This window comes from Oncorhynchus keta, chromosome 9 (genome assembly GCF_023373465.1).
Source record: "Oncorhynchus keta strain PuntledgeMale-10-30-2019 chromosome 9, Oket_V2, whole genome shotgun sequence".
Taxonomy (NCBI): Eukaryota; Metazoa; Chordata; class Actinopteri; order Salmoniformes; family Salmonidae; genus Oncorhynchus; species Oncorhynchus keta.
Window position 1 is genome coordinate 45,439,239 of NC_068429.1, and position 21,968 is coordinate 45,461,206.

General features: G+C 44.3%; 1 protein-coding gene and 1 long non-coding RNA gene across 3 annotated transcripts in view; one reads left to right on the top strand and one right to left on the bottom strand.

Annotated features, from left to right (window-relative positions):
* The window catches only part of LOC118387934 (uncharacterized), a 30,598-nt gene extending 26,961 nt beyond the window's left edge, over window positions 1-3,637 (top strand). Inside the window, exon 4 of the long non-coding RNA XR_004826470.2 lies at window positions 2,510-3,637. This is a non-coding gene — a long non-coding RNA (uncharacterized LOC118387934). The remainder of the gene's footprint in view (window positions 1-2,509) is intronic.
* The window catches only part of LOC118387932 (inactive tyrosine-protein kinase PRAG1-like), a 35,647-nt gene extending 20,722 nt beyond the window's left edge, over window positions 1-14,925 (bottom strand). The window contains exons 1-3 of one of the 2 annotated variants that reach the window (XM_035776781.2): window positions 14,523-14,925; window positions 8,203-8,586; window positions 6,198-8,008 (exon numbers count right to left, since the gene is read on the bottom strand). In XM_035776781.2, coding sequence (XP_035632674.1) covers window positions 6,198-8,008; window positions 8,203-8,469 — 2,078 coding nt within the window. In that variant the 5' untranslated portion in view covers window positions 8,470-8,586; window positions 14,523-14,925. Of the gene's footprint in view, window positions 1-6,197; window positions 8,009-8,202; window positions 8,587-8,735; window positions 10,160-14,522 lie in introns of those variants that run through there. The other variant, XM_035776782.2, reaches the window with a different exon arrangement.
* Window positions 14,926-21,968: the final 7,043 nt, after the last annotated feature.

Genomic DNA, 21,968 nt, shown 5'->3' on the forward strand with positions numbered 1-21,968 from the left:
TTCAGTGATTCACCAGTAACGTTGGTGTGTTGTAATGCTGTTGCAATGCTAATTTTCTTGCCTTGCAAATGCAGGTTAGTTATTATTTTGAGAAGAATAGTGACCATTGTTTCAGCAACAAGGTCATATGAAATGCAGGCCAGTCATAAACCACTGCCTTGCTGCAAAGGGATATTAATGTACAGCCACAGGGCCCTCCCTCCCTCCCTCTTTGCGAAGTATATTAATGTACAGCCACAGGGCTCTCCCTCCCTCCCTCTCCCTCCCTATCTCCTCTCTCTATGGGCAGCAGTCACTGTACCCATAACACGTGCAGAGCAGAACTACAAGCAGCAGCAATGGGACGTGTGGTGTGGTGCAGAAACGCTTCGTTTCACAGTGCTCCGTCTGCCACCGCTGAGAGCTACGCCTTAAGAGAGCTTTATGTTTTATGAGTCCTCAAGGTCTCTGTCAGTCATGCTCCCAGGATGGATATAACCCATTTAACGTTCAGATATATCCTCTGTCGCCAACCGTCTTTTATGGAAGATGCGTTTCACCCCATCACCTCCTATCCAGATGACTGGGGCTGCATGCCAAATGGCACCGTATTCCCTTCATAGTGCACTCATTTAGACGAGAGCCCTAGTCTCTGGTCATAAGTAGTGCATTATAAAGGGAATAGGGTGCCATTTAGGACGCAGCCTGTAACCTCCATCCACATCCCAACCCTGGAGAAATACACCTGGAAGGCATGACATGGGGAGGTTTATGTAATCAGATAGATACGGGCATCTCCTATCTGGGCAGCAGGCAATGGATTCACACACAGGGCTGGTTTCAGCTCTCAGCTCTGACAAGCAGTGCCAACCTATGGGGCACACCTGACAAGAGATCGCCTCTGACCTCTAACGATCTCGATCCTACTGCAATGTTATTGTTTCAGTCCATAAGTTGTATGGTTTTGGTCTGACGAAAAATAACCTCAATTTGCAGTACTTCCAAAAACACAATACAGAATCTGAATTTTATCACGATTAGAACCATCTTATTCAACATAGGGCAACAAAGAAAGTTCACTAAATCATACCTACAAGACCATATTGTTTTTGTTCAACAGAGTTTGGCTAATGGTATGTTTTCAGAAAAGTCTCATACAGTACCTCAGACTGAAGTATCAGCAAAGGTCCAGGCAGGATGGCCATCAGACACATTATGATTCCAGGTCCTTACTCTCGTTTAAAAAAAACACACAAACTATGAAGTATTGCAACACTCCCTCAACAAGAGTCATGTGTGTATTTAAAGTCTCTCTCCACAGAAAAAGCAATGGCACCTTTTAAACGCCAAATAAAAACACCCGTGTCTCACAACCTCCACAAACCACACAAACACACTTCTTCACTGCAGCGTTTCCCCTGTACTCTTTTAAACCCAGCAACTGTGCTATCTAGTCTATTCTCTGCCATCCGAAAGGATAAAGCTAATCTCGGGGTGAGACGGGGGGGGGGAGGGGTTGTCGGATCTTGGCTGGGGGTGGCACCTCATGCCATGGACAGTTTGGGAGTTGCCCCGGGCAACAATCTGCTCTTCCACTACTTTAGGCAACCCCTCCAGGTGTCCTGCCCTGACCTAACTGACACACCCACATCCCATAATACACACACAGGACTGATGGAGGGAAGATGGTAGGCCACACACAACGGTTTGGACCAACTGTCACCAGGGTCGTTCCACCTCAAAAAGCACAATGAAGAGCATTTCAACACCCACCATCATGGCATTATTAAAAAAAAAAAAAAAAGACCCTGTAAGCAGTCTATTGACAAGGTGTGACAGTAACCCATGCTTTGTTTTTGTTGGTACCATGGACTTGCATTGGATTTGTGCCACAAATGCTAAAACGTTAGCATTTGAAACAGTGGCCTTGTAAACTAAACCAAAGCATGGATTGCTGTCATACCTTGTCCACAGACACTTACAGGGTAAGGAAACTAATATAACTTTGCAATTTTGGTGAAATATCCCTTTATCGTTGAGGGGGTGGGGGTATTTTTTTTTGTAAATCACCTAATAGCAGGAACAGCACCATCGAGTGGTCAGAACCTGGTAATATCAGGATGTAGGATGGGACATAAACCTAACAACTTCAATGACCAATTTCTCTGAACAGAGGGGAAAAAACATCCCCAAATCCACTGAGAATACATGACCTAGGATGAAGATAAATGCTCAGAGCTGCAGCTCCACACTACCAGACACAGAGAACTGATACTCTATACTCATTGTTGGGATTAGTGTGGCGGGTCCGTGAGTGACTTTACACCATTTCTTTGGATTCCTCATGTCTTACTCATTGTTAGTTTGGTCCAAATTGGATGTAAGATACTATATTTACTGAATATTATGTGAACCCTAGAAATTAAAATGGCAAATTTGGGTGTAATCAATTAGCTTAAATTTCTCAAAGATCAAATTGCAACAAAAATCACGTTTCAGGAATGCTAATCTTTTATGTTTCCATCTACAGAAACGATTGCAGAGCAATCTGAGATGGTGGGTATATCAAGGCTTGCGGAAATCACATGGAATGACCTACTAAGGATGAAAGGACTGCATCAAAAGAATCACCTCACACAAGGACCTCCCAGTGAGGACGTTTGTTTGGTTCCTCACAGTGATCAAAGAACTGATGATGATGATTCCCGTCGTCAGGAGGACAGACTTCTCAACCATCTGGTTCTTTAATGATTCATCACGCAAAAATGCTGCCTCATCAGGGTTTGGTTGGTTTGCCTGTTTTCCTCCTTCTCAGCCTTGTGGAAGCACCACTGCATCACTGTATGTGTCTCAAATGGCACCCTATTCCCTATGGGCTCTGGTCAAAAGTGTAGGGAATAAAGGGCCATTTGGGACACACAAACTGTCTGTCTTCCACTTTCCTGTGTTACACTCTTCTCAAAGGCTTTCTAAGACACTTTGTCTCTGTGGGATTAAAGTCTGAGTTTCCGGAATTATATTGGGTGAACTGTGAGCTGTGAAGTTGAATCTGTTGTCTTCTGGCTGTTTCTTAGCAGAAGACAGAGAGGGGAGATCTTGTGAAGCTGACAGAGCTTCATTATTCAGGGAAAGTTGACTGTAAAGTCTATGTGAGGGTTAATGTGACTCTGAGGCATGTTGTTTAAACACGGGAAGAGCTGGCGTGGCAGTTCATGCCGAGTCCTACTGTGCGCTATAACAGTTAAGCTCCCGGAAAACAAATACGAAACGGAATACCCCAAAGCATAACGGTTGCTAGGGCAAGGCATGTTCCCGCATGTGTCTCTAGAAAGAGTATTTGTATCAGTAGCAGCATGCTAGCAATGTCATAATATAATGGGACAGATGCATCAGCTTACTGGTATTACAACAAAAATAAGGGTCTGGGAAATGCAATCAGCAACAGGGGTTCTCGAGTTCCCTACAGCCAGCCAAAACAAAAGCCCCTGCTTTGACTCATTTGTGGCATATTGAAAAGTTTCAAATGTCAAACTTTAAGTTGCCAAATCATTAAGAGGTAGAAAAGTGTCTGGGATTATCCTGATCCCTCAATGACCCTTGCTGCCCAATAACGTAGCCTAATGCTGTATGGGTTTGACACCCTTTTAACACACGTTAATGTGAATCCACAATTAACACCGCTACAGCTTCCCTGCCGTTTAAAACCTAGAAATTAGATGTCGAAATAGTCCCCTACACAGAAAACCGGCAGAGAATCAGCACATTCTTGTTGACCAAACACCGAAAGCTGCTCTGTTCTGAACTCTGCGAGGACTTGAGGAATTTGCAGTTGTATTCTAAACCTACAGCATGCCCGACAAAAGCAAGGTTTATTTTAAAATGACCACTTGACGTCAACATGGCGGCAAACTATGTCTCGTTCTGCTTTGGGTATATGAGTCAGAAACCTCAGCGTGTATTAATAATCTGAGGTCTAGATAGTACATGGGGAAATGTCACGAGAGTTTAACAGCTAGGTTATTTTATATCGCCATGTGACTATATTTGTTTCATAGGTAGGTCACAACTAGCTATTACCAATGATAGAAACATTGATTCGTTTCATGAACATTTGAATTAGAGCTTAGTTAAATGCATATTCGCATCTTAGACAGATGCATAATAACATATCACCATCTCAGTTAGTTGACAATGTTCTCTTTGTGTGTGTCTCTGTCAGTGTCATTGAGGCAAGGGCACAAGGACCTCCCCCCAGTCACATCTATTGTGTGGTGGTCAAAACAAATGTAGAATATGACAGGGAACATTTTTACTGCCCATTTTGTTCTTGATTTTAAGAACGAAAAGTTAGGCTGCAATTACAGGGCTCGACTTGCACGCAGTTTTAGTTTGCAGTTGCAGGTTTCAAGTGACATCATCTCAAACAACTTTGCTGTTAAATGAAGCGACTCCAAAGCGGTTCAAATAGCATGCAACAGCCAAGTGAAATTGAAGCTGCTTCTTGTCATGTTGTTTGAGAATTCTAAACTCACCCCATGCCATCTGCTGCATTAGGCCTTGTACATTGTGACAATGGGGCAGCTATGAAAATGAATGGGCCTTTAGCTTTTGTGATAGCATCAACATCCGGGAACGCTGGCGAAACAGACCAAGCAGAGCAGGCTGGGGTTTGAGAAGTCAATGAGAAGTGAAAGATTCATCCCTAGTTGTACATTTTCTTGTAATCCAAGCACAACCTAGATTTGAGCCAATGTCTTAAGTAATTGAACATGTTGTTACTCCAACCTCGTGAAAGTGACAAGCTGACTCGTTTTCATTTTTGGGAAAAACTCCTTTATATCGAAGGAGTGCCTTTTTGATTTTGACGGGCCTGCGCGTATGCAGTTCGGCGCGAGACGACTGTGAGGCCCGATTTATGTGTTTCTCCGCATGAGCTTAACTAACTAACGTTGTCATGTCATCGCCTACAAGTGTGATCGGGGATTTCTATTGGAGAAGCGGTTTCTGCCTATCTTCATAATGTACTGTCTGTGTTGTTGACATGACAACTGGGCCGGCGTTCCAAACCTTCGAATGTGACAAAAGCATAAGTTCTCATTGGCCTGTTTCTTACGACTAGTTGCATAAAGTTGAAAAGCTTCAACTGGATGTAACAACCTTGCAGATGAGATGCTAATTAGTTGCAAGGGGTGTTTCACTGAGCACTCAAGAAGCAACTCAGTTGCAAGCAACTAAAATTGTGTTCCGAGTTGCGTTGTCCAACCCCAGCCTTAGACTACTACAAATGGAACAAGGAATGCATTGAGACTGGTTCCCGGAACAGTCTGAATGATCCTACGGGTTCTAGAATGAGAATGGAGGCTGATACCGGCTGAATAATCTCACAATGAAAGGCGAGATCACAGTAGGCACGGTCGCCTCGCTCGCCTTGCATCGCTGCACAAGACGAGGGAGCGACATTTAACCATCACACGCAGAGAGAGAATCAACCACATGGCTGCTACTATAACCACTATTCATCTGTTGTGTTGACATTCCCAAAATAGTCTGACAAGTGAATAGTTTATTATCAAACAGCAAAAACCTTTTGGAGTAACAAGGGACATTTAAAATGTCTACACTACATAAAGCAAGTGTTAATGCCCTTGCGTTGCTTAATTTATGTACTGCCTCGTGATGAATGAGTTTCATTACTGTAAAGACTTGAACTCGATTCTATGGTCTGTCTGGCATGCTGTACTATACTATGCCTGAACCAGAGCAGTGCATTGGGTAAGTGAGGAGCCTTTAAAAGCTATAAAGAAAATGACAGAGTGGAAATCAAACAAACACCTAACTGAACTGGTACCTCAAGAATCACGTTTGCCTAAAATGTTGTCTCATCAACATGAAGCAAGCCATCTAATTCCAACTCGAATGACTGAAACACGGAACTCAATGACAACACTGTATATTCAACTAGTAAGCTGCAAAGACCAGCCATGGCCTTTGCTCTTTCAGACTCGCCATCGTGCATTCTACACTCTCAGGAACTCCATCCGTGGCTCAATGCTCAGTGTGAGGGAAATCATCCAGGTCCGTGCAGTACGGAAGAGTGACTCAACGACAAAGGTGCGTAAAGATACTTCACCACAGTACAATGACTGCTCTTCATTCTACCCTCTCAGGAATGCCATCCACAGTGTGTAAAAACAAAAGGCCCAGGCCCAGTTTCTTACCTGTGGTGTTTCTTAGGCGGAGGGGGTGGAGGAGTGGGGCCCTGGCTTGAAGTCTTCCCCTCTGCTGAGAGCTGCGCCGGGCTGGAGACGGACGACGGAGTCAACGACTGTGTTTTGGCCAACATGCCCCTGCTATGTTTGCCCTCCTCCACGCTGCCGCCGCTGCAGCCTGCCTGCTTCCGTTTCTGACTGGCACCATTGTTGGCCACGGTGCCTGGCAGGGTCTGGGTGCTGCCCTGCAACCCCCCAGCGGGTCTCCAATCCCTGGCCTCCCTCCAGACAGCCGCCCCATTGATGAGCCCCATCACCCTGTTCCGAGAGGAACTCTCCTGGGCATGGCCCTCGTCCCCCTCCTCCTCCTCCTCGATCCGGCCCTCCCAGTTCCAGGCGGTGGTGTGGAGCTTGTGCCTCCGGGCCTCCGATGAGGCTGAGTTGTGGGGCTCCATCTGGGGCTTCACCTGCACCTGGACGTCGCTCTCCCTGGGGGATAGAGACAGAGCCTGGATTCCCTGGATGCTGAGCTCAGGGAGAGGGACTGGGGAGAGACTAGAGGTCCCGAGGAGTGGTTTGGGGGAACGGTTGTTCCTCTTGGGGGGGATAGGGGGGCTGTTCTGGGGCTTGGGCTGGAGGGAGGCAGGGGAGGCTGGGGATGGTGTGGAGGATGTCTCTGTGACAGAGGAGCTAGAGGGCCACTTGAAGGCTGGACTCCCAGGGTTACTGAGGGCTGTGGGACTGAAATGTGACCACTGGGTGCTGACAGCTGAGTCCGGGCTGCTCAGGTAGAAGGTCCGGTTGTTCTCCTCAGTATGGGCGGCCATGACAGTTATCTTTGCCCTATGGTTCTGACCCTCTCCTGTGAGCTCCAGCTCTGAGCATTGCTTTTGGGCCTGGGGGGGGTTGGGCTTCCCGTTCCCCCCAGCGCTCTGAGGCCTCCTCTTCCTCTTGGTGCTCTCAGCATAGATGGGCTCTGAAGACATTGTCTGTCCCTCTGAGGGAGGGCTGGCTGAGGAGGCTGAGAGGTTCTGAGGAGTGGGACTATCTGGCCCCAGCAGTCTGAAGCCATCGGGTCCCGTGAGGGAGTCTGTGCTGCTGCGATAGGAGCAGGAGTCTGACAGAGACAGGCTGGAGACAGGCTCAGAGAGAAAGGAGTTGGTTCTGCCACCTCCACAGGGTTGAAAGTTGGGCACTAGTAGGCCCGGAGAGGCCCCTGAACCCATGGTGGTTAAGGCTGGGACGAAATAAGTGCTGGACGAGTCTGTGGTACCAGACGTGAGCCCGTTACTTGGGGCGGCTGTGGCGGTGATCAGACCGTTACCAATGCCGTTACAGGCTGTTGTGGTTGCCGTGGCGATGATGTTGATAGCAATACCCAAAGGTGCTTGTACATCCTGGACGACCTGGACTTTGGAAGACGCCCTAGTGTCGACACCATTCCCATTGTAAGTGCTCTTGGTGGTTTTGGTAGTCTTGGTGATTTGTTGCCTGTAGGAGAATTCCCCGTTGCTATTCCCATTCCCCTTCAGACTGTGGGCACTATGAGGCCCCCGGCCGTGGCCATCCTCCTGGGTCACAAAGATACTGCTGATGATCATACTAGAGTCCTTCTGCAGGGCAGACGGGGACAGAGGGGACAGGGGGCTTAGAGGTCCAGGGGAGAAGCGGCTGCACGGGTAGTCCATCTTCCCAGGGGTTGTAGTACTGTGCAGTACTGCTTCTCTCAGGGTCTTGTTACAGCCGTTACTGTCTATGTAGATAGGGGACAGGTCCAACATCTTAAGACCCAGTCTGTCCCCTGGACTCTTCTGATTTTCCTGGTGACACATGGAGGGGAAACACAATTCATGGTTATAGAAAACATACAGTCATTTATTGAATAACTTGAATTAAGTGACTCTAAAACCTATGGGTTTCTATTGGGGTTTATTATATTGGGGTTTATTATATATTGACATGATGACAGGCGTGCATTGTCACAAATCTGTATTATGAGTTGGCGAGATCTCACCTGCTCTATGTTCATGTTGACATCTGCCATCATGTCGCTGGTGTCAGGGTGCATCATGGTAGGGCGGACAGCGATGGTGGGTTTCGAATAGAGCAAGGGCACGGTTACCCCCTGGCCATCCTCCTCCTCTCCACCCAGACTGGCCCTCAGGGCACCACAGGACACGATGCTGCCCCCGCTGGCACAGTGGGCGCTACGCGGATGGAAGCAGTTCTTACACGATCCGGGTTTCCACACGTGTTCTGCAAACTCGCCGCAGGCTGACATGTTTGTCCGAAAACAAACGTTTAGCGGTCGTCACTGATGGGTTATGGAGGCAATGGAAAGATCCGACATGGTTGACTGGTACCCAGAAGCCTGGTGTCACAAGATTGTACAGAAGATCTGCAGAGAGGAAAGCAGAAATCAGAAATGGATAGTGAACAGATTTGGATTTTTGCTGTGGCGATTCTCAGTACTGTTTCTTGTCTGATCTTCAAGTGTTAATCAATAACCATTTTAACCCAAAGGAATGCTATTGGGAGCATACATACAGTGCTTGAGCAGAGGTTCAGGGAGCTGAGCATAACAGTGGAGGTTATGAAGATAAGGCGTTGTCGAAAGCGTTTCCTACAGCATACTTATTTCAACACCAACAGAATTAAGAAATACAACTTCATTCATATCAACGCAATGAATTACACTTTTTAGGAACAGGCATTTGATAGAGGATTGTGGTGTTGCTCACTGATCATTGAGTCAGGATGAAAATACTTCCCACCCACTGGTGAAAACCAAAAGGTGCAATCCTCTCCTCTCCTTTCCTCTCCTCTAACTAACAGAGTTGGCATTATGTCTGGTTCGGGAATCACCAAACTGTCTGTCTGCAGGATGAACTTGGATAGAAAGACGACAGTAAACACCTCATGATCATGTTGTTCAAGAGTTAATAGGATATATTCCATCCCGTCTATGACACTGTGGGAAGCTACAAGTGTTCCCATCGATTCTAACCCATTACTTAGCTAGACCAGTCTCTGACTGTATGTCAGAGGCCAGTCTCTAACTGTAAAATGGCAAAATGTGTAGAATAGCAGGAACATTTCTTAAAAACCACTAAATGTTCTCTTAGTCTCGTGGCAAAATATAAACAATAGCATGAGATGAGCTATAAATCAGCATCATTTTCTCTCTGACCCACGGGCAAAAAGTGTGTGGTACCAGAAAAGGCTTAAGCAATGACAGTGATCAACTGTTACGGATACAGTTATCCTGTGTGTGTGTGTATCCTGTGTGTGTTTCTTTTCTCTCCTTCTCCCCTCACAGGTGAAAATCATCACTCCCCAATCAGTCAACAATCAATCATCAATCAGAAGACACACCTCCTCCTATTTCCTAACCTATCACAGTTCCTTCCCCATGGTTTAAAAACCCCATCATTAGTTTGTTCTAGAGCTCAATCTCTCTGTAAATGCCATGTTTGTAGGTCTCTGGGTTTCACTCTCACTTTGTGTCTTAACCTCTCTTTTGTTTAAACACCTCATAGCACTTTGTCATCACCTGTGAGTATTGTTTTTGGTTATGGTGTTTGTTTGTTGCTGGTGGGAAAAGGGGGAAACCAAGACAAATTGCCCATGGGCATACACTATCCGTAGGTGAACTTTGTTAAATACACTAGTTAGAACTGGGCGGACCACCCACTGTATTTTTGGTTAGTTAGTTAGCTGTTGTTAAAGTAGGCTCGTCTAGCTTAGGGGTGTTTTTGAATACTTATTGTTTCTTTCCTTGGGTCCAGCTCAGCCCCTTTTCCTGCTCCCCCCATTACCGTGTGTTTATAAATAAACCTGGAGTTTGACGGTAGATTTCTGTTGTCGTGGTTATTTCGTTCACACTTTTACTTTGTCACAATAATAATTTGCATGAGTTATGTTACGGGTCTCATTACCATCCCCCCTAGACTGTCGGGCCAAAAGGGATTCGTAACATCAACCTATGTCCCATTGGTTCCACACTAATGCACCATTGATTCCAATCGATTCTAACCCATTAATTTAGGTTAAATCCATCAAGTGTTTGACTGTGTGAGGTGCCAGTAAAAGTTGAAACTATGACAGGCTTCAAGCTCTTAGTGGTAAACTCAACAAGCCCCATCACTATCACTCCACTCCAGTGTTGTCTGTAACTTAAGACGCTCTCAGCTTTGTCCTCGTTCCCAGGGCTCCTAAATTAGAGGATCCTACTTTCTGTTCAGCCCAAACGACCCCCAGGAACATAAAGGCGTTTAGAATGCAGTCTCATGTTCTAGAACGTCTGAAGTCCTGTTGAAGGACGATGAGAAAATCCACATGACTAGGAGGTTCATCTGTCTTCTTCCTCCTGGGTGTCGTGCCGTCTCTTCACACAGAGCTAAATACCTAGAGACGAACCTTGGAAATGGTTCACAGTAGTACACACACATATCCCCACCCCCTGAATTAATTAGGAAAGCAATACGTATCGTAATAATATACTGTAAGAGGTTACTCATCCAATATCAAACAACACCAGAAACCGGACGATTTATGGTATTGATATTATAGCTTGTGTTTCCCACGTAAATAATACCTAGGAACCAACTAATAGGCTAGACACAGGCAGTAGGAAGTGAGTTTGTTGAGATGCATGTTTACATATACAGTACAAACTGAATTCCTTCGATGTTGTTTTTTTGACACAAGAACTGTCTGGAAAGCACCGGAAAGAGCACAGATTTTTGTTACAACTCTTGTTCCAAGAGCATGAGTTACAAATGTAGGCTATATTCAAATGTGTGACCAATAGAGCGAATTGGCAGTACAGACAGACAGTGTGGTACATGGTCTACTTCTGAATCATCAACTAGCTCTCAGTCTCATGTCAGAATTAGACGTTCATCCAGGTTTCTCAGACGTCAAATTTTGAAGTTGTTGCAAACGTTGTTGTTGCAAAAGTGTCTACGGTTAAGTTTAGGCGTTAGCTCCAAAATCTCAAGGATAGGTATTAACTCTGAATGGATAAGGTTTGAGAGGCTTAAAACTAAAATCTCAAAAACAACTTTCTATCGCTAGATTTGAACTTGCAGCCTTTGGAATCAGAGGGAAATGCTTACGCCCATCCACCATCCACCTAGCAAAAACGAAACCTACTGGAAGGTAACAGTGCTCACTGTTTCCCATAGGGGCCGGTTTTCACATCTCCTGACGTCCTCGGACATGGAGGGACGTCCAATACCAACTTGTATTACGGGTGACCTGGCTGGAATCAAACAGTCATAGCTGCTGTTCCATGTTCTCAACCTATCACCCAAAACAGAAAACAAGAATGGATGTGGTAAGGAGGATTCATATGAGGGGGCTGTCCATTTCTTCAGCTCCACCAACTCTAGAGATGAACACAACACAATACTCAGACAGATTCGGAGTGTATCTCTTTTAGAGGTCGACCGATTAGGATTTTTCAACGCTGATACCGATTATTGGAGGACCAAAAAAGCCGATACCGATTAATTTGACTTTTTTTGTTTGTTGTTGTAATGATGACAATTACAACAATACAGAATGTATACTTATTTTAACTTAATATAATACATCAATAAAATCAATTTAGCCTCAAATAAATAATGAAAACATGTTCAATTTGGTTTAAATAATGCAAAAACAAAGTGTTGGAGAAGAAAGTAAAAGTGCAATATGTGCCATGTAAGAAAGCTAACGTTTAAGTTCCTTGCTCAGAACATGAGAACATATGAAAGCTGGTGGTTCCTTTTAACATGAGTCTTCAATATTCCCAGGTAAGAAGTTTTAGGTTGTAGTTATTATAGGAATTATAGGACTATTTCCCTCTACACCATTTGTATTTCATTAACCTTTGACTATTGGATGTTCTTATAAGCACTTTAGTATTGCCAGTGTAACAGTATAGCTTCCGTCCCTCCTCCTCGCTCCTCCCTGGGCTCGAACCAGGAACACAACGACAACAGCCACCCTCGAAGCAGCGTTACCCATGCAGAGCAAGGGAAAACAACCACTCCAAAGCTCAGAGCGAGTGACGTTTGAAACGCTATTAGTGTGTGCATACTAGCTAGCCATTTCACTTCGGTTACACCAGCCTCATCTCGGGAGTTGATAGGCTTGAAGTCATAAACAGCGCAATGCTTGACGCACAACGAAGAGCTGCTGGCAAAACACACGAAAGTGCTGTTTGAATTAATATTTACGCGCCTGCTTCTGTCTACCACCGCTCAGTCAGATTATATGCAACGCAGGACATGCTAGATAATATCTAGTAATATCATCAACCATGTGTAGTTAACTAGTGATTATGATTGATTGATTGTTTTAATAAGATAAGTTTAATGTTAGCTAGCAACTTACCTTGGTTTACTGCATTCGCGTAACGAAACAACGAAACAGAGGCAGGTCGTTATAGTTTTGGACTAGTTAAAAGATTGGATCCCCCGAGCTGACAAGGTGAAAATCTGTCATTCTGCCCCTGAACGAGGCAGTTAACCCACCGTTCCTAGGCCGTCATTGAAAATAAGAATGTTTTCTTAACTGACTTGCCTAGTTAAATAAAGATTAAATAAAGGTGTAATTTAAAAAAATTTAAAATAATAATAAATTCAGCCAAATCAGTGCCCAAAAATACAGATTTCCGATTGTTATGAAAACTTGAAATCGGCCCTAATTAATCGGCCATTCCGATTAATCGGTCAACCTCTAATATCTTTCTTCCTAGAAATGACACTATTCTACAGTATGTACTCCTGTAAGCGAACATTATCAATGAGTATGGCTGGACAGTTAATACACAAATTCAAGTCTATTTTTATTTTATTTTTATAAACACCTGAAAGTGAAAATTCTCATGGCTGTTAAGAATTTCAGAAGTCAAAAGGGAAAAATTAAAAAGCGATTGGCGGGTCTGGGTCAACTTTGTCCTTTCAGACTGAAAATAAAAAGCCATCTCTGTCTGTCTGTCCGTCCGTCCGTCCATCTGTCTGTCTCTCTCTCCTACTCTCTGTGTCTCTCCCTCTCTCTCTCTCTCTCTCTCTCTCTCTCTCTGTGTGTGTGTGTGTGTGTGTGTGGTCAGTAGTGTTGTGTTGTTGGGGCGGCAGCAGTCAGGACAGTTTGGCTTCCTGGCACTGTTCTGTTATTGCATGCTAGGCAGAGACAGCAGGGGGTAGGCTTCAGCAGAGAGGCAGCAGTAGTTAATCACACACCCACACACACACACACTGCATTATTTGCTCAGGGCTAGTGTGGTGCAGTGGGGAATGCAGTCTGTGTCAATGTTAGACTCGGTGGCAACACTTTTGACAGTCATAGTCAGATAAAGACAGAGGCAGAGCAGGGCTTTGTCAAGGTCAGAGCAGCTGAAAAAACTCTGATGAATTCGTTTAGTTTTATACTTAGTCCACATCAAAAAAGCACATTTCATGTACTACTAGTGTCCAATACAGTTTACCTGCATTTGGTAATCACGCTAGTGCCTTCACTTTCAAACTGAAAGCAGCTATGAGACAATTATAAAGACAAGTTTGATACTACAGTATGTAAACATATAATTTCATGGTGAAAATGCACTCACATGCATGCGCGCATATATCTAAGGGAAGAAGTTTCCCCGCATGGATCGATACTCTGCACATTCCACGACTGGTGTAATAAACTTAGCTAAAACGAAATAGGGCAATACATTCTCAACTCGATCACGGACGAAATATGGAGTTATCGTGAGGATCTACGGAACATTGCGCTGTTTTACGAAGGCAAATAACAATGTGTATGAAGGCAAATAATGAGACTACCGCGCCTGTTTGAACATCGATCCAGAATTTCCCATTTCTTGATTGAGGATTCGAACAATTCACTCTCATTTGATCTTTGTATTGTCTTATTCTGCGACTTTAAGATTCCTGAAGGTATCAATTCCTTTTTCTAAAACAAGTAGTATGCTTTACAGCCTCCTAGAGCACGTGCCTAGTTCCTGAATATCTATAGATGTTGACATGTTCATGCTCCTTGTCCTTGCTCAGCCATGGTCTTAAATAACATTTCACTTTTAGAATCCGATTGCGCTCTGGACTATGAATGTTATTTTTATGCAGGATCACCTGTGACATTCCTATTGAGGTTTCTTAGCCTGGTTATAAACATGGGGAAAATAGCCTACTAAACAGAGGGACAGCTATATGTTCAACCTAGAGACATTAAACAAACACTGGTTTGAATAAACATAGAGGTGTAATGTGTTGGTCAGAGAGGTGCTATTCCGCTGTCTGGCAAGAAAAACGCATGGCAGAGTCAAATGTTTTTGCTTACCTGCGGACTTGACTTGCCTGGCAACAGCAATTCGCGCCTTCCAAAACAATATAAAATAACTGGGTCCCCAAAACAAGGTGTTTCATTTATGTTACTTGTCCCGCGTCCGACAAAAAAACGACAAGGTTCGTTGGGAAGCCTCGAGAAATGAAGCTTGGTGCGGAGTCCCAGCAGCTCGCTTTGATCCGTTGCTCTGGACTCGCAGCGAGGTGAACTGGTAGAGGAACGGTCGAATAGTGAGCTTGAAGCTCCCGCAGCGAGGGGCGGAACTCCCTAAACTATAGGCCTAATAACCTACACGCAGAGTCGCAGACTATATTCTGGCCACATTCAAGTGGCTGCAAAGTGGTTTTCGGCTCCTAGGTTCACTTTCTCTGCTCGCAACATATCGAGCCGTGCATCAGTGGCTTTCCCAGGGGCAAGGGCATTTCGCTAGAATGGGCTATAGGTGACGCGCGTAATAAAATATAGTCTAATTGTTAATTTTACTTATGAGCTGTTATACAGCTGTTTTGCCCTATTTGTGAAGGGGCGGGAGAAATAAGATGAAATTAGGTATTTTCGTGGTCACCATATCTATAGGCCTGGCTGCCTGCGGATGATGTTTATCACATGCGCATAGCCTATGATAAACAGCATACTTATTATACTAGGAGGGTATGTGGGAGATAATCCAAAAGTAATTAAACACGCATTTTGGGCAGCTCCGGGGGTGGTTTTGAGTCTCCCCCGTCCGGCTCTGACAGGCAGTGCCTTGCTTGGATGAGTGCCCCTCTCGCCCCCCGGAGCTCCTGCTTCTGTACGGAGAGAGAAAGAGAGAGACGGGAGGAGCCCCCTGCTGAGCCTCATTAGGAGGCCAAACTCGGCATTGTCGGTACCATTCAGTACCATCCCATTCCACAACTGAAAGGTGAAACATCACTGTCAGCGAGAAGCTTCGTCAAAACAACAGCCTGACGCGCGATAACGCACACTAGTCTCCACACGCACGTACGCTCGCGCTAACGCACACACACTCACATACACACAGTTGAGTTGACATGCCTCCCCTCAGGGCAGACGTGCTTGTCTTTCGCCTGAGAAACCCACGATTAGGCTAATGTGCTGATAAGCGATGAGTCATTTAATTATGAACTTTCAATGGAAATTCAAAACACTTGTCATCTCCCTAGGAGCATCCGCTGTAATGGGCCTAATTGTATTGTATGCACAGCAGTGGAGGCTGGCTGAGGAGAGGACGACTCATAATATCGTCTGGAACAGAGCAAACGGAATGGCATCAAACACATGGAAACCCTGTATTTGATACCATTCCACTAATTCTGCTCCAGCCATTACCACAAGCCCATCCTCCCCAATTTAGGTACCACCAAGTATCATCGACTGTCAATGAATGAACTGTAGAGAATAATGAGTAAAAAGGAGAGGACATGTACTGGCATACCAATATAGTACTGCTAGGTTTATCTACCTAGTCAGGTTAACGTTTGGGTAAATCAAATTCCATGTTATTTTCCTTTTTTGGGACACAACCTAACAGGCTGACAACACTGCTCGCACTGGAAGCGCGTGCGTTGTAAAATACATTTAGAAATGTACAGTCTATTATTCAATTATTGCACCCACACTGCTCGCACGTGCCAACGATCTAAAATAGATGTCAGTTCTCTTTCTGATGCAGATCGCGCTGCAAGTCCTGCCTCTTAGAAGCAGGTACCCATCTCCTCATTGGTGCCATCTCCTCAGTCATGTGTTACATTCTACGTATGGGTGGTCCCGGGGATCGAACCCACTACCCTGGCGTGACTGAAGAAGGACCCACGCCGGTGACTGAAGACGAACGAGGTCAGTGGCGGCAATGCACCTCATTTATGAAAGTTGCCCCCCCCCCCCCTGGACATTCAGAGTCTCTCGACATTCAGAGACTTGTCCCGAAGCCAGTCCTGTGTTGTCTTGGCTGTGTGCTTATGGTCGTTGTCCTTTTGGGAGGTAAACCTTCACCACAGTCTGAGGTCCTGAGCACTCTGGTGCAGGTTTTCATCAAGAATCTCTCTGTACTTTGTTCCCTTCATCTTTGCCTCAATCCTGAATAGTATCCCAGTCCCTGCTGCTGAAAAACATCCCCACAGCATGATGCTGCCACCACCATGCTTCACCGTAGGGATTGTGCCAGGTTTCCTCCAAATGTGATGTTTGGCATTCAGGCTAAGAGTTCAATCTTGGTTTCATCAGACCAGAGAATCTTGTTTTTCATTGTTTGAGAGTTTTTAGGTGCCTTTTGGCAAACTCCAAGCGGGCTGTCATGTGCCTTTTACTGAGGAGTGGCTTGCGTCTGGCCACTCTACCATAAAGGCCTGTAGTGCTGAGTGCTGCAGAGATGGTTGTCCTTCTGGAAGGTTCTCCCATCTCCACAGAGGAACTCTAGAGCTCTGTCAGTGTGACCATCGGGTTCTTGGTCACCTTCCTGACCAAGGCCCTTCTTCCCCGATTGCTCAGTTTGGCTGGGCGGCCAGCTCTAGGAAGAGTCTTGGTGGTTCCAAACTTCTTCCATTTAAGAATGATGAAGGCCACTGTGTTCTTGGGGACCTTCAATGCTGTAGAAATGTTTTGGTACCCTTCCCCAGATCTGTGCCTCGACACAATCCTGTCTTGGAGCTCTACGGACAATTCCTTCGACCTCATTACTTGTTTTTTGCTCTGACATGCACTGTCAACTGTGGGACCTTATATAGACAGGTGTGTGCCTTCCCAAATCATGTCCAATCAATAGACTCCAATCACATTGTGGAAACATCTCAAAGATGGTCAATGGAAACAGGATGCACCTGAGCTCAATTCTGAGTCTCATAGCAAAGGGTCTGAATACTTATGTAAATATGCTATTCCTGTTTTTTAAAATCTTGAATACATTTGCAGAAATGTCTAAAACCCTGCTTTTGCTTTGTCATTATGGGATATTGTGTGTAGATTGATGAAGGGTAAAAAAAAAACATTTAACCAATTTTAGAATAAGGCTGTAACCTAACAAAATGTGGGAAAAATCAAGGGGTCTGAATACTTTCCGAAGGCACTGTATATAAGCGGCAGTACATCATGAACTGCAAGGTGAGCTGTCTGTCTGGCCAACACAGAAACAGAAGCGAAGCTCATTCATTATGACCTCTGTACTATAGCCTTACTGCAACAGCATACACCGTGTAGCCAACTGCAAGGTAAGCCGGTGTATAGGCAAACTGCAAAAGCATAAGCATTCAGGTATACAAACAGAATACATGCCATGTTTGGGCATCCCATTCAACTATAAAGGATTACAGAAGGGAAATAGACAATTGCAGCAAGAAAATAACATTGTAAGCCAGCCTTCCAGGAGAGAAGGCTGCCTGCTCTGTCTGTCCTGCCTGCTGCAGTATTTGCAATGTGAGAAGTGACCTGTGAGTGGACAGTGGGGAGCTTGCCAATCAGTCCCTCGATTACAGACCATCCCCACGACGAGAGAGATGCTGTGTCAGGATGCTGCTGGAAGCGGGGCAGGTGTTGCCAAAGGTATATGGACTGTGCAATGGTCAAAAGTAGGGCACTACGTAAGAGAATAGGTTGCTATTTTTGACGCAGGCCATGCTGCTCCTTTTCCAACACGCTGTGTAATCTCATGAAGAAGTCCATGGCTGCCAAGCATCTCTCCTGTGGCTAGCCGTTTGAATTATTAAAGACAACATCATCTTGAATTAAAGTCAGCCTAAGGATAAGTGGTTTTAATGCACGAGAAGAAAAAAGTGCAGGGTTCACACTTGACTTGAGGAGTTAGATAGGTCAGTTTGGGCCAATAGGAGTCATATTGTAGCCTCACCCCAGAGTCGTTGGGGTTTGTGTATGTGTGTGAGAGAGGGGTGGCACCTCACCACAAAGTCGTTGCTATTGGGGTGAAGAATGGGGATTGGGTAGAGACTACTGAGCAGGGAGGTGTGTTATGATTATTCTTATTAACTGCTGACTAAACTGTCATTCTTCTGACTGTATATCTCTGGCAGACCAATCCCAGAGAATGGTTTAATAATCTGGATTTCCCTCTGTGTCAAAAAAGGCAGCAATCCCCAACCCTGCATGCCGTCTATCTAAGCTCTCATTAGTTTCTCAATCCTTCTTTTCCAATTAGTTTGCAATATTTAAGGTTGGCAAAGTTGACTATTCTGAAGGCATGGATTGTCCACGTTTTTAGTTGTGAACACACAAACCTTGATTTCTGTCCTTCTCACGAGTCAAAAGAAGACTTGAAAGTGTGGTGTTGGTAACACAATGACTATGAGCACACAAACTGGTTGGACATTACATCATTCCCCAGGGAAGTGTATTTAAAGCTACTGACGAAATATGTAGCCAGTAGCATGGCCACCACCTACAGAGGTGCCCTCCATTCGTTTCCGAATGTTTAGCTGACTGTGGGAGATGCTGCACTTTGCACTCCTAGGACTGCTTACTGCTTAATGTACCACTGTGTAGTGTCGAGCGTACCCAAAGGAATGTTATGTCACGCAGGAAATAGGCTTGGTGCAGCTTCCCCTCATCCCGACTTCCCCAACTATTATTTGTTCTATCCCACGTGTTTCTCATCTCTCCTGCACACGTTTTCTTTTTTTCCCACTATCACCATGTTGCTTTGTCTTTTCATTTGTTCACCCCCCTTCCTAGCTATGAGTCGCAGGTTGACATTTATTGTCATGAGTCTTGTCATCGAGGCAGAACAGAGCGATTTCCCCTTAGATATTCCAGCCGCAAAGTCAAAATTGGCTATATTTTGGGTGCTTTTTGTTCTTAGTTTAAGGTTAGGGATGTAGATTTTATAACTTTGTGGCTGTGCCAGCTAGTGACCACAATGCAGAGCTGCATCCAGAACAGGATTCAAGATTAAAAATGCTAACCTGCTAATGCTAACCTACAAGCCACCCCCACCTCACTTCTGTCCTCACCCCTGACCCCTGGCCTGTCCCAAAACAAGTTAAAAGTTCAACTCACTTCCACTGTTTGTTTGGGATGATTGAAAAAACAGGTTGCCTGGTTGGCTGGTCCCAGTATGACACATATACCATATAACTGTTGTAAAACCCTTCTTTACCACACCAAAAGGCTACCACTGCTACTGTGAAAGAACTTTCACCTACAGTGCCTTCAGAAAATATTTTGGTATTTTATTAGGATCCCCATTAGCTGTTGCGAAAGCAGCTACTCTTCCTGGGGTCCACACAAAACATGAATACACGTAGCCTGCATATCAATACATACACACAAACTATCTCGGTCAAATAGGGGAGAGGTTCTTTATCTGCTTTTTAGTCTCTAAGAGCTTTGCCCACCTGGATTGTATAATATTTGCCCATTATTATTTAAAAAATGATTCAAGCTCTGTCAAGTTGGTTGTTGATCATTGTTAGACATCCATTTTCATAGTCTTTCCATAGATTTTCAATTAAATTTAAGTCCAAACTGGAACTAGGCCGCTCAGGAACATTCAATGGTGTCTTGGTAAGCAATTCCAGTGTATGTTTTGCCTTGTGTTTTAGGCAATTGCCCTGCTGAAAGGTGGATTTGTCTCCCAGTTTCTGTTGGAAAGCAGACTGAACCAGGTTTTCTTCTAGGAATGTGCCTGGGCTTAGCTTAATGAAGTTTATTTTTATCCTAAAAAAACTCCCTAGTCCTTGCCGATGACAAGCATACCCATAACATGATGCAGCCACCACCATGCCTGAATATATGAAGAGTGGAACTCAGTAATGTTGGATTTGCCCCAAACATAATGCTTGTCCAGTATTACTTTAGTAACCTATTGCAAACAGGATGCATGTTTTGGAATATTTTTATTCTGTACAGGCTTCCTTCTTTTCACTCTGTCATTTATGTTAGTATTGTGGAGTAACTACAATGTTGTTGATCCCTCCTCAGTTATCTCTTATCACAGCCATTAAACTCTGTAACTTTTTAAAATCACCATTGGCCTCATGGTGAAATCCCTGAGCGGTTTCCTTCCTCTTTGGCAATAGAAATAGGAAGGGTGCCTGTATCTTTGTGGTGACTGGGTGTATTGATACACCATGCAAAGGGTAATTAATAACTGCACCATGCTCAAAGCGATATTCAATGTCTGCTTTTAAAAATAAAATGTATCCACCAATAGGTGACCTTTGCGAACGATTGGAAAACCTTGCTCATTTCTAACCATTGCGTGAATTTAACACTAAATATCTGCGTGCGCCATTTCTGAAAAGACTACCGGTAATCACGCACAAAAATATTGAGATTTATCAACTTGGTGAAAGCCATACATGTTTCCTGTTATAAATCAGACCTGTCATAAAACTGTGCACATAATTCTGCCTGACAAAAACCCCATCAGTCACTTTTTATGGTGACATGAACACCCTGTATACTTTGGAAGTATTGGCATTAGGCCATGAACGTATCGAAAGGAAATAGCAATGCATGATGAACTTTATCAAATGTATTTGGATCTGTTGGTAGAATGTTTTCTATTCCAGTGATGTTTCCTGTATAGTATCTGACCATTACTGAAAAACCAAATCAATTGCACATTTCTGTGGTCCTGTAAATAGTTCGTTTTCAATGCAATATTGTTTTGCATTCACTTTTTCCCGACCCTAAAAATGCTCACTGCTTGAGAATTCTGAAACATTGTCTACTTAGGCCTACTTACAGTGGTAGCCTACATACTTCAATGCAAATGATCAACTAACTGTCTATTCACCTGTTATATTGTGGTCCTTCTGTAGCTCAGTTGGTAGAGCATGGCGCTTGTAACGCCAGGGAAGTGGGTTCAATCCCCGGGACCACCCATACGTAGAATGTATGCACACATGACTGTAAGTCGCTTTGGATAAAAGCGTCTGCTAAATGGCATATATTATTATATTATTATTATTATTATATTCTGTATGTTATGAACCGCGCTCCTTGTCGGATGCATGAAATTGCTTGAAAATATAATAGCCTACATAATAGGCCCAATTAAATGAGAGATGTGCATGGTAATTTGTTGTATGGCTACTTTGGGAATATGAACACATTATGTAAAGAAAGGTGAGGAATGTATTCTGCAATGGTTATATATACAGGACCAGTCAAAAGTTTGGACAGACCTACTCATTCAAGGGTTTTTCTTTATTTGTACTATTTTCTACATTGTAGATAAATAGTGAAGACATCAAAACTACGAAATAACACATGGGATCATGTGGTAACCCACTTTTATTTTAAACAAATCAAAATATATTTTATATTTGAGATTCTTCAAAGTAGCCACCCTTTGCCTTGATGACAGCTTTGCACACTCTTGGCATTCTCTCAACCAGTTTCACCTGAAATGCTTTTCCAATGATCTTGAGCAAAGCACCCCACACCATCACACCTCCTCCTCCATGCTTCACGGTGGGGACGATA